The 12631-nt window shown below is 44.4% G+C and overlaps 1 protein-coding gene across 3 annotated transcripts in view; it reads left to right on the top strand.

The window, feature by feature from the left end:
• The window catches only part of ADAMTS14 (ADAM metallopeptidase with thrombospondin type 1 motif 14), a 94808-nt gene extending 88370 nt beyond the window's left edge, over positions 1–6438 (top strand). For 2 of the 3 annotated variants that reach the window (XM_066622257.1, XM_066622256.1), the window contains exon 22: positions 1370–6438. In XM_066622257.1, the coding sequence (XP_066478354.1) occupies positions 1370–1992 (623 nt within the window). In that variant the 3' untranslated portion in view covers positions 1993–6438. Of the gene's footprint in view, positions 1–546; positions 604–1369 lie in introns of all 3 variants that reach the window. The other variant, XM_066622258.1, reaches the window with a different exon arrangement.
• Positions 6439–12631: the final 6193 nt, after the last annotated feature.

The raw sequence follows: 12631 nt of genomic DNA, 5'->3' as shown, positions 1-12631 counted from the left end.
TGCAATAATGATGAAAGAAAAATAATTTGCAGAAAAATTTAACAGCTACAAATTGACATCCATGAAATAAGTTGAGCATATTCTTATTGCTGCTGCTCTTTCTAGTGTGGATACAGCCTGAGCTATTCTAGAGTGCTTATCACTTGCATGAGATCAAATTGTTCCTCCAAAAGAGTACTTATTTAGCACAACACATAAAGCCTCATAATAAAATGAGTAATGTGGGAAATCTTGGATTTGCCCTGATCCTGGCCTGAATGCAGAACCAATTTGGGTTGAATGTCCTTCCAGAAGCTCTAAAGGTCACTTTTCAACAAAGACATGTTGCCAGGTTAAGAATTGCCTGGTTTTAGGTGCCATCTAGTGTTTCTTGAGTCATCTGCAGGAGGTTTCAAGCTGTCGTGCACTACAGAGTGCTGCCTTTGCAGAATGTGTAATCAGTTGCTTGGTAGGTACGCTTGTCTTTTTGTCTGTCTATCTTTTAAGCTCTCTTCATGCTTGTATCTCACTGACTTGTACATTCCTCTCTCTGTCTTCTCACCTTAGGGTACCATGCTGAAATTCTGCAGTTGCTGACATATCCATAGGCCTAATGCCACTTGGGTACATGCTTTTATGCACCTTATCTCCTGTAAATAGTAAAGAATGCAGTACAGTAGTTATCTGTGGACATGTATAATTTTGAATTTTAAGACCTCATTGCCAAATTAGTGTTTTCTGTGTTTATGCTTCTCTTTACAAACACCAGGTTCTTGATCCTGTAGTGTTACTTGAGCTTGGGATTGGAAAGGACTGGATCATTAATGGTGGGGAATTAGACATAGACATAGCCCCACATTTCCAGCTCCTGAGTGAAATTGTCAAATGTAACCAGAACTGCAACACTGACACTGGAGTGGGGTACTATATCCAGTCCCCCATTAGTGGCTGGTCCCTGCACTACTTGCCTTATATTAACTACCCCACATATGATACCTTTAATTGATGAGCAGCTTACAGTCATGGAATCCCATTTCAAATGTGACTATTGCCTTTTTCTCTGTCTCCATGCATTTTTTTCTTTCTCTTTATGTCTCTCTCACATTCTGTTCTTGATACCACTAATCTATACTGTTGTTTACTTAAAAAGAGCTTACACCATCTTTGTATAGCAGTAGAGAGAGTGAAGAGTTGATCTGGATGCATCTGCACACACATAGTTTACAACATGGGATTGTATACTCATAGCAATCTAGTGCGATCATTTACACATCATTTCTGTGCTGTGATTTGATCTCATGATAGTCTTGGTAACAGTTGGCTTAACTGGTAGATATAGATCCTTGTTCCTGTACTTAAAAATATTTCTTTGTGACTTTCCCTACTGTAGAGGAGCCTTGCCTTGGAGACAAATCCATATTCTGCCAGATGGAAGTCCTGGCTCGCTACTGCTCCATCCCTGGTTACAACAAGCTCTGCTGTGAATCTTGCAGCAAAAAGGTCACCACTACCAGCCAGCCTTCCAAAGCTGACCGTGGCGCTTCTGAGACTGGAACTCATGGGGGTGCCGTTCTTCTCAGCCCCTTTCCACAACTACCTGTCCATCCCACTGTCATGAGCCATCTGCAAAAGATGAAGGGCACAGCTCCAAAAGAGACAGAGGCAGCCCGTGGCCTACTGGGCACCCTGGCTGGCTCAGCTGCTCATGTTACCTGTCAGGTTAATACTGCATCACAACCTTGGGACAGTCCTGACAATGGTCCTTCAAAAGTTGGTGTGTCAAGATTACTACCTCCTTGGCGACGAGCTGCAACAGAGTGGAATCCTGGGGACCTCCGCAGTGGCCCGGCTTTCCAGTCATTTCCTGCTGCCTTGAGCAAACCTTTAGCTGTGTCACAAAGAGGAAGCGATTCAGCTCTTCCCTCTCAAGATGCAGCAGTGCAGAGAATTGACAACACAGAACCCAAACAGTCTGCTACCAATCTCAGGACCTCCTCTCCAGTTGTGACTTGAGAGTAATTTCTTCTGAAGTCTTCTATTCTCTGTCTCTCTCTCAATCCACAGTTTACATGGGGCAAAGATGTCGCATTTTTGGGCCCTTTTCCGAAATGGAAGGAATACCAATTTCAAACACAACCAGCAATGTTCACTCAGCAATGAGGACAACAAATATATATTTTTATTTTTGGTTTGTGGCACTTTTGAAAGTCTTCTATTTTACAAAGAAAAAAATCATTGACATAAGCAGAAACTGTTGCAGCAGCCGCTATTCTGTTGCAAACAAGATGCCAAGAGCAGTTGGACACACGCTGCTTATATAACCCAGGTTAGGTTACCTCAGAGTGTGGTGTCTTCAGTCAGCAGGGCTTTTTCTTCAAGGGTGCTATCAAGAGGTTTTTCAAGCGGACTATGTTCTCCCCCGCTCCTCAGTCACTACTCATCACTGCTGCTATTCCAGCCACCTGGAGCATGGGAGATTCTGAAATGGTGCTGCATACTACATAGTTCTACTCTGAGTTGTGTCAGATAGTGAACTCATGTGGACTGAAGTTCATTAGCGTGAGAGAGGGAGGGAGATGAAGAAACCTAATTTGGATGGCAGGAGGGTGGGTATGGTTTGGACTAGTGGCCTCCTGAACCAGCAATAAAGCATCTGTGCACTGCGGAGGTGATGTGCCGAGACTCTTGGGAGGAAGATGTTTAATAACCCACAGCTCACACTGAGTGTCTTTTGAACGGTGTATGAGTAATGAACATCTCTTCTTTTAAAACCAGTGTTCTCATTTTTTGGCACAAGGCCTTTGTTTAGTGTGGCAGTGACACTTGTCAGGCACCAAAGAATCGTGCTCGATCTGACTAAATGTCCGCGTAGACGCTCAAAAGCAAGGCATGATGCTGGCAACCATTCTTTTTGTCCCCAGCGTCTGCTAGTCATTAGTGAAATGAGAATAACCAGGAGGACATATTGAACGAATCAGAGAATTGGGTACAAAAACACGTTTCCAAATTTCTCCATGTTTGAAGTAATGCTACTGCTGCAAAGATCTGGAAGGGCGGGGCCTGTGCTTGTGTGTACTAAGATGGGAAGTCTCAGCAGTGACCCTGGTTTTAATAAAATAAGCCCACCACTAGCATTCTGAATGAGGAAGGTAATTAGTATAGATGGCGATTTAAAGCAGCTCCTGTACTGTGGAGTTTTCTAGGAACTATGTGAGCTGCAGTTGGTGGCTTTGAAAATGTCTTAAGGAAGCAAATCTGTGCTGAGAAATGTAGTGGTTAAGAGAGTGACTTTCAGCATTTTCATCTCACAACACACTGACAATGTGCTAAAATTATTAAGGCACACCATTAGTTCTTTGACAACTGAGAAGGCACACTATGCTGCTGGTGGGGGAGGGGGCTCACGTCCCCCAATGACCCTATTAATAAATGACCCTTCTCCAAACTGCCACGGGACACCTGCGGACCATTCGCAGCACAACAAAATCGCTGGGTTAAGAGCTAGGGGCTGTTCTAAGAGATTAGTAGCGATTGTGTGCTAGACTAGATAGTCTCCATTCCACTACTGTGTATCCTTTGAGAGGGATATACAGGCAAGCCATTGCACTGAACCCGCCCTCTAACCGATCTCTGTCTTAAGAGATGTAGAGACCACCACTCTACACATGTGCACTTAAGACTACTTTTATTTTTTTGCAATGCCCTTTCAGTTTTCCTTTTAAATATATTATTTCGTACAGTATCCAAAGGGCCCTTTCTCTGCCTTTTCTTAAGCCCTTTTAAACACCACAAATGGAGTCTCAGGGATTTGGACAGCCTGGTCCATTGCAAGGCCCCCTGGCCCAGCTGCACTTCCACTTTGCAACCCTGATGGTTTTCGCCTGAGGGATCCTTGTGATGTTCTTTGGAGAAGACGAGGGTCCTAATGCTAACATTTTAAGATCCGGAAAGAGAGAAGATGAGGAAAATGTAATGGGGCTCTTAGAAAAAAGACAAAAATAAATAGAGGGATGCAGGGCAAACTCCTGGAAAGTCTGGGGGATAGATTTGGCAGTTGAATATATCTGCTTTCAGAAAAAGAGATGTGCATATTTAAGTTCATTATCTTTTATATTTTTAAAACCTTACACTGCACTGCCCATGTTGCTTGTTTTCACAGAGCTGTGCAGAAATGGCCTTTATTGTAAAAAAAGTGGGACTGATGGTACAAAATAGCAGAAAAGGAAGTGGGGGGAAAGGATGATGCCTTTATTTTGCTTTGTTTAAAAGTCATGGCAGGCCATGTGATTGTAGAGTGCAGAAGCATTACCTGAATACTAGAGGTGAGCAGCCCAAAATTTGACAGGTTATTTCATATCAGAATGTTAACTCCAGCTCTTCCTACCTCTGCAGTTCCTGGTAATATGGGGTTCTCCTTTGTGCATTTTCTCTCCTGTTTTTGCTTTCTCTCTGATTTCTTTGCTCATTTCTCTGAATCACTCCCTTCCTGTCTTCTTTCCCTAGGCCCTGGCCATCCTCTTAGCCAAAAACATCCAGGGCTGCTTAGGAGAACAGCTGAGCAAATGGCAGTGACCCTCCCTTCTGTGAAACCAGGAGTGGTGTGGATTTGTGGCCAAGTGCAACTGCCACCCAATAATTCCTTTTTGCATTGTGATAGAGGTGCTATACCTTCTCAAAATGTTAAGAGCTTTATAAAATATACATGGCTGAATCCTACTTTTTTATATTCAGGTCTGGTGTGTCTCTGTTCCCCCGAGGAAGCCAAACAGACTGTGATTCTTCAAATGCTCTGCTGATGCCCATTGCAACAAGTGGGCCATAGTGCAATAGATTATGATTAATAAATATTTTATACCAGTTTTCAACAAAAAGCTCACATTGCAGTTTACATAGCAAAAGAAATGGAAAGATGAGGAGGCTGTCCATTACCTCTCTGCATGACTCACTGCTGTGACCTTGTCTCCATCCAGTTAGCTTTGGCTGGGGGCAGGTAATTTTCTGCTATGTTTGTGCCTTGGATGTGATTGGATCCTTAAATCACTTTGAATAAATAGAACGACATGTCCACCACGGAAGCTGCCTGGGTCTCTCCATGAACTGCTTCCCACTTGCAGCTACTGCCTGTTCTTCCCACATGCATGCCTGCAACAATGATTCCCATTGAAATAAAGTTGGACTCTGCTAGGGGTAGGGAGTCCCTCCCCCTAAACAGAGTCAACTTCCTTGGCTGAAGACTAAAGCTTGCTTTGTATTTTAATTCAGAAAAAAAAAAATAATGTGCCTTGACTATCAGAAGTTTGGCAAATGCTACATTGGTGTAAATATTTTGCATCTGTGTATAATTTGATCAATGTGTGATCATTTTGAATTTTATATATTTGCAAACATATTGTTGGCATTCTTCAGTCTGGGACCATGGTATTGCGCTCTGAATGGTGGTTCTGGAACAGTGTCCTCTCCAGTGCGCGAAGCCTGGGTAAAGTAGATATGGAGGATACCCATGCAGCAAATCCCCCCTCTCCACGTCGCTGAAATGGTCCAACGGAAAGTCAGAGGCCAATACAGTTGGTTCCAGTGGCGTCGCAGGAGTTGCCAGAACATGACTGTGTTCAGCCATGAACTGCCTCAGGGACTCCGGCTCTGGATTTTGCCTCAAGGTTGACTCCTGAAGCCTTTTCTGTAACTGGATGTAGCCACAAGGCAGTGGAGGTTTGGGATCAGAGTTTTCCTTCTCTTCGATGAGCTGCCTTCCCAGGCTGACGAGTCCCATCTACCCAGTGGCTGTTTAGTCGACTCTTACGACAAGTGCAGCCAAACTGAGGGCCTAGCCTTATCCCCAGCCCCCAGGGGATTTGCAAACATGAGATCTGTATATAATGGCATCGAGTGCCACTGTGTAGCACCAGCCTGCAGTGTAGACCATTACAGAAGGAAAATATATACCCCAGAGGTCCCTTTTGGTTTGATAACTTGTCTTGAAAATCCCAGAATTGGGTTTGTTCCTTGTGGAAGGCAAAATATTTCTGGCTGCTGGAGAAAAGGGGCTGGAGCTTCCAATTCAACAGCACTATGCCAATCTTGGCTGCTAAATAGTGATCAGTTTCTTTGTTTGGATCAACCGATAAGTGTTTGATTAAAAGCTCTGACCAAACAAAAATGATCATTGTCAGAGCTGTCCCTAGAAGGGTGGTGGCAGGGTGCAGCACCCAAGGGAACTCAAACTGTGTGGGCCCTACCTCTGGTCATATGCTGGTCATGAAAAGCGGGACCCAGGTCTGCCTACCCAGTAGACCTGTCCAAAGGATGCCTCTGATCATTGTTTTGTTCAGCAATTTCAATACACTGAGCTCTTTTAAGGGAGTACAGCACTGTAAAGTGTTACATATTGTGTAAATGACAGTAATTATGTTCATAAACAATGGCTTTTTAAAAAGTATCACTTAAAAAAATTGGTCTTCTGTTCATTCTTTAAACCCTGTGCTTCTTTGGGAAGGAGCAGTAATTTCCAAGAATGGGAAATGGCAGAAGGTGCTGGTTTGATGGGTGCTGTCTTGGTTTATCCTCCCATTCAGTATGAAGGACATCACAGTGTGAACCCTCTGAACTGGAAGTGGATGAAGAAGGTATTTGAAAAGTTGCCCCGATACAGAAATAAGAGTGGTGGACCTCAACTTGGCAACTGTGGACTCTCAGGGCCAAAACTCCATTGTTAAGAGGTGGGCTTACTTACTTGCAGCAACTGTTACCCTGCACATGCCCCATCTTGGAAGCTAAGCAGGGTCAGGCCTGGTTAGTACTTGGATGGGAGACCGCGTGGGAATACCCGGTGCTGTAGGCTTATACCATAGTCTTTCGAGACTGAAGGTTGCCAACCAGCTGGGCTTACCTACTGAAAGAGTCTTTTTGGCCACTTGGGGGGGGGGATTCCTATCAAGATCATGGCACAAGGCGAGGTTGAGGTTAATATTTTCCCTTTATGCTATTTTTTTTACTCCAAATTCCTCCAGTGCTGTTATATGCACCCCATGGTTATTTGCAAATAGAGATGGGGGCGCTTATGACAGCTACAGGGAGGAAAAAGGCAATGACTAACTTCTCCTTGTGCCATGGTCCTGATGAAAATCTTCCCCCCTCCCGGCCAGGATTAATAAGTGATAAGCATACCTCTTGCAACATGTTAATCAACGAATGTCTAGTTTGTCAACTCTCAGATTGAAAGGAAAAGAACTATTTTTCGCATTACAACAATGTAAGTCACCCACCATTTTCTTTACAAGAGATGCACCTGTGTATGCAAGGCACGAGGGAGAGCAGGTGAGCAAGTGCTTCAACGTCGCCATCGCCATAAAGCAGCAGCACGCGCCAGGGAGAGTGGGCGAGCAAGCTCTTCAGCAGTGCTGCAAAGCACCACCACAGAAGCAACAGCAACCGCCACCGTCCTCACCTATCTGGTTCCCTCCCTACATAACTTTGGTGCACACCAAACAGTGAATCTCTATTTAAAAAAAACTTTATTCCTTTTTTCTGCTGCCTGTAACCTCCCCCTCCCCCCCCAATATGTGCTTCTGTGTGATTCTTAAAACGCTTGCTCTGTTGTGGAATTTTCCTGTGATTCCCTTCCTCCCCCCCCCCACTTTTCCTGGATAAAAAAGTTGCAATGTATTCATTTATGTAAATTTCTCTAATTTAGGTCTCTAATATATTCATTTATGTAAATTTATTCAAATTTGAAATGCAAATTAATTGGGTTTTTCCCCAATTGTTTTTTTGACACAGTGTCAAAGAGATGATGTGGCCCTCCTGCCAAAATGTTTGAGCACCCCTGTTACAAGTGGAGATGGAGAGATTTCCCAGAGACCCTTGCATCTATTGGAGAGCCAAGGTCTCACCTATGGGGCTTAAAAACTAGAAGGAGAAAGAAACTAAATAAGAGAGGGAGAGGACCGCTTGTTTAGAGGGACCATTGACCAAGATTTCCTATCCCAAAATAGATTGATATTTGGAGCACTGAGTTGTGCTGATCTAAAGAGTACCTGCCAAGCATGCCTGAGCTTATAACTACAGGTAGGTGAAAAGGGTGATAATGAAATAAAAACATATAACACCACTTTCTTCACTTCTCATTTTTGTAAAAAAAAAAAAAAAAATTATTTGGTTTTTATTTAATCACGCACCCCACCCCATTAAATAATAATGACTGTGGCTGTATCTGATGACACTATACCCAGTATATCACCTACCTAGTACACTATGGAGAGCTTGTGCAAGGAAAGTGCCCTACAGGTAGACCACAGCTGCAATACAAGGACATCTGGAAGAGGGATCTGAAGGCCTTAGGAGTGGACCTCAGCAAGTGGGAAACCCTGGCCTCTGAGCGGCCCACTTGGAGGCAGGCTGTGCAGCATGGCCTTTCCCAGTTTGAAGAGACACTTGGCCAACAGTCTGAGGCAAAGAAGCAAAGAAGGAAGGCCCATAGCCAGGGAGACAGACCAGGGACAGACTGCACTTGCTCCCGGTGTGGAAGGGATTGTCACTCCCGGATTGGCCTTTTCAGCCACACTAGACACTGTTCCAGAACCACCATTCAGAGCGCAATACCATAGTCTTTCGAGACTGAAGATTGCCAACAACATAATTTAGAATTATACTGTAAATTTTTAATAAGAATACATAACACTGGTTTCAGAGTTTGGAAAACTCTGAAATCTGTGCAAAAATAAAACCGTTCTCACCCACCTCTAGCTATAATATTATCTGATTTCACCATGTAGTGACTTATTGGGGGAAGAGAGCAATGTGGTGCTTCACAAGCAAGTTAGCCTAGTTCGAGCAGAAGCAAGAGAGGAGGACTGAAGGTTGTGGGTAGTTCCATCACTGGGTGGCAAGGGGTGGTGCTTAGAGGAAGAGGGGAAGAGAGTGGGGAGACCAGAAGGGGAGGAAATTTGAGCTCAGAGAAGAGGGAAAGTAAAAGGATCGAAGAGGAAGTACTGTAGTTACTTTTCTCTCTGGCTGGGAGTGTTGTCTTTTGACCAAGGAAGTGGGATGCTGTAACAGCACAGCAGGGAACTCTGAGAACAAGGAAGATCCTCTCTTAGTCCTTTTGGAGCCTTGGGCCAAAGGCTAAGAAGAGGCATACAGCCAGACAGACTAGTCCCCCACCACTGCCACAAGTGGATGAAGTGATTTCACGTCTGCCTTAGGACTCACCCCTTGCCAGGAAACCTTCGGCGGCTGTTTAGACCAGCAAAAGCTGCTCAAGCCTTCTCTGTGGTCCAAACTGCAGAAAACATTCCCTCTTCTCTCTCCTAATCACCCCATGTTTCTCCCTCCTCTTCCTTTCTCTAGATCCTAAACACTAGTTTCCCTAGATTCCTTCTCACCCTTCATTTACCCCTCGTGCCACTTTGCACCCCCTGTTTCCTTCTCAGGACTTCCTTTCTCCTCCTTTCCTCCATAATAACTGTTTACTCTTAAAATTCAGCCATGAATGATTAGGAATAGATTAGCTAAGCATGCATGGGGGGGGGGCAACTTAGTTAGGCTCTGTTTTATTTTGATTCCCCTTCCTTATAATTAAATATCCCCACAATGCATTAGTTTTGCTTACACCTTTTCACCCTTGCCTCCCTTGGCCTTCCCCACCGAACTATAGAGCTGTACCCCTGGCCACCAAAACAGGATGCCAGCACATGCATTAGTTTCCCCCCATATGACCATGTTACATACATAAGTTTAAAAGCATACCCAGTGACAATGGGGGGGGTACTATTCCAGGTTTAGGCTTCCGCTGTTGTTTTCTTTTCAACCCATTGCTTAAAGTTCATGCACAGAAACCTGTTTAATCCTTCACTGAGCTGACAGCCTTTCCTAATAAATGAATAGCTTATTTTTTTTTAATCACCATTTGTTTTAGACCCGCAAGCCATTTGATCATGTCACAGGTGCTACTTTTATTTTTTCCTTCCGTGGTGGGGGGAATCCTTGCCAGCAGCTGCTTCTGGCTCTGCAGTTTCCCTTCTGACTAAATGCACTTTTCTGGGTAGAAAGCCTGGTAGATAAACTCATAAATAATAAGGTTGGGACACTGCAATGATTTGGTGACTGTTAGTGTCTACAGTAGAGCTTCCTCTAGGAGGTTGATTGACCACCATTTCCTCTTCAAGACCTCTTCTCTTGTCCATTTATTCAATTTATTTGCACACGTACTGAACTAATTGTCTACAGGAGGATTCCTTTTTTCATTTTTCCTTCCATGCACAATGGCTCACTTTAATCACCTATATTAAATATGGCTTCTCCCAAAGCTGCCCATGGAACCATCACGATTTATCTTAAGATGGAGCTTTCCAACCTGTCGTCGTGAACTCCTCATGCAATACATCCGGTATACATTGCCATTATTTTATGGATTTATCCATTCATCCAACACTGTCGAAGTATGTGGTGCTTTTCAGAGTTACATAAGCTGAAATGGTAAGTGCCCCACAATCTACTTTTTAAAGTATGTATTGTATTGTATTGATATGTTACCCTTCTTCCAAGGAGCTTAGCATGGGATACACGCTTGGGCGCCCTTCGGGGAGAAAGGTGGAATACAAATCCAATAAATAAGTACATTGTTCCCCCCCCACACACACACACACTTCCCCACCTTATCCTTACAAACTGTGAATATATTTGACCATCAGGTTGTCACCACTCCCCCCCCCCCAAAAAAAGCAACAAAAGTAGCATAGGGATTAAAATAAAGAACTTGCATGTCTCAAACAGTGCAGAAATGTCAACAATATTTTAAAAATGTCAGTATCAACCACATACTAGAAGAGCCAGAGAAAAGCTACCAAAACCCAATTCTAATAAATACAACAGATTTTAGCCACAGCTAGAGGTTCAGCAGCAGAGAATTCTTTTTTGCAAAGCCAGACTCAGCAACCAGAAAGCCATCTATAGTAGAATGTGAAGGATGCGGCACAGAACGCAGCCTCTAGGAAAGAAAAAAGTGGTACACCACTCAGGGCCCAATCCTATCCAATTTTCCAGTGCCAGTGCTGCTCTGCCAATGGGGCATGCACTGCATCCTGTGGTGGGGAGGCAGATACAGAGGCCTCTTCAAGGTGTGGGAACATTTGTTCCCTTACCTTGCGGCTGCATTGCAGCTGTACCAGTGCTGGAAAATTGGATAGGATTTGGCCCTCAGTCTACGTCTATCAATCTGCCAGAAAGCGGACCCTTGCCATTGTCCAGTTGCTTTATCCTCCTAATGTAATTACTGATGTTCGGAAACAGAAGTGAGCTCTTTTTCCAGGCTGAGGGCCAAATTCCACTTCTGGCCCCTACTGCTGTTCTAGGTAAATTGACAGGCCACCATGAGTGCATGCCAGTTCTTTTTTTTTTAAAGAAAAAGTCGGGTTATCAGTCTCAGATCTCCCACATAACATATGGCTTGGCCCTGGGCAGCCAGCCAAAATATACTTACTGGGAAGAATGTCTCACTGAACTCCATGGGACTTTCTTCTGAATAAACAGAAGTGAGTCAACATAACTTAGGATTGTGCTGCAAGCACCCACTGCAGAGTTCATTGGTGATCATCAAGTTGCCAAGGTCAGTTGTTTGACTGTGGATCTGACAGGGGCTGTTTTTGTAGAAACAACCAAGAATCTTGTGGCATTTCAGAGACGGGCAGCCCAATCTTAACCTGTCCTGGAGCAGGCAGGCCACCTGGCCTGCATTGTATCCAAGCAAGGTTGGGACTGGCTGCATGCAACTTGGGGCAAGGGGAATTAATTCTCTTTACCCCAAGCAACACAGCATTGAGCTGAATAGGGCTACTGAATGGGGCTACTCGGATCTGCACCACCTAAACAGGTGGCACACATCCGAGCAGCCTGGTGGTAGGCTGGGTCGCCTGGGGGGGGGTTAGGATCTGGCCGAAGTCCCTCCCCCCTCCTGGGTCTGGTCTGCCACTGGCTCACCCACTGCCCTCCTGCTCGCCGCCCTGGAACGTGCCTGTGCTGGCTGACATAAACTGGCAGGAACCTATGTATACATGATAAGCACTAACATGGCTCCACTCCTGGAAGTTTACCAATCACTAGGGGGAGCTGCTGGTCTACAGTTCCTATGCGCCAGCTTGGAAAGATTTCTGCAGAATTCAGAAGCAAAGGAAGTACTGTATGCTTTCAGTTGCTTATCAGGCAGAGCACATCCTATAGAAGTCAGTAGTAACTTTTCCATGCTTTTGAAGGATCCAACCCCAGGCATGGACCTCACAGTCCCACAAATTCAGGCAAAAGGGGTGGTAGCCACACTAAAACTTTGGGTGGGATTATGTACACGATTGATTGCATTTCAGCTTTCCCCTATGTATTTGCTTTTGTTTTTTCCTACAGTAGCCTTTATAGGCTGCAATTTTATGGACACGTGTTTAGGATTAAGCCTTGCTGGACGTAGCCAATCTTACTTCTGAGTAAACACACACTGCTTGCACCTGGCTGAATGATACACTGCAACAAATGACAGTATTGGAAAGCTGGGTTCAAATGATTTCCGATCAATTTCCTGTGGCATTCTGAGCTCTTTAAGATACACAGAAAAGGCTTGTCCATATTTAGCTGGACCAGTGTTTCTGAAACTGTGGGTTAGAACCCACTA

This window comes from Tiliqua scincoides, chromosome 3 (assembly GCF_035046505.1).
Source record: "Tiliqua scincoides isolate rTilSci1 chromosome 3, rTilSci1.hap2, whole genome shotgun sequence".
In the NCBI taxonomy this organism is placed as follows: domain Eukaryota; kingdom Metazoa; phylum Chordata; class Lepidosauria; order Squamata; family Scincidae; genus Tiliqua; species Tiliqua scincoides.
The sequence above is the reverse complement of the archived record's forward strand: the minus strand, read 5'-3'. Positions and strand labels throughout refer to the sequence as shown.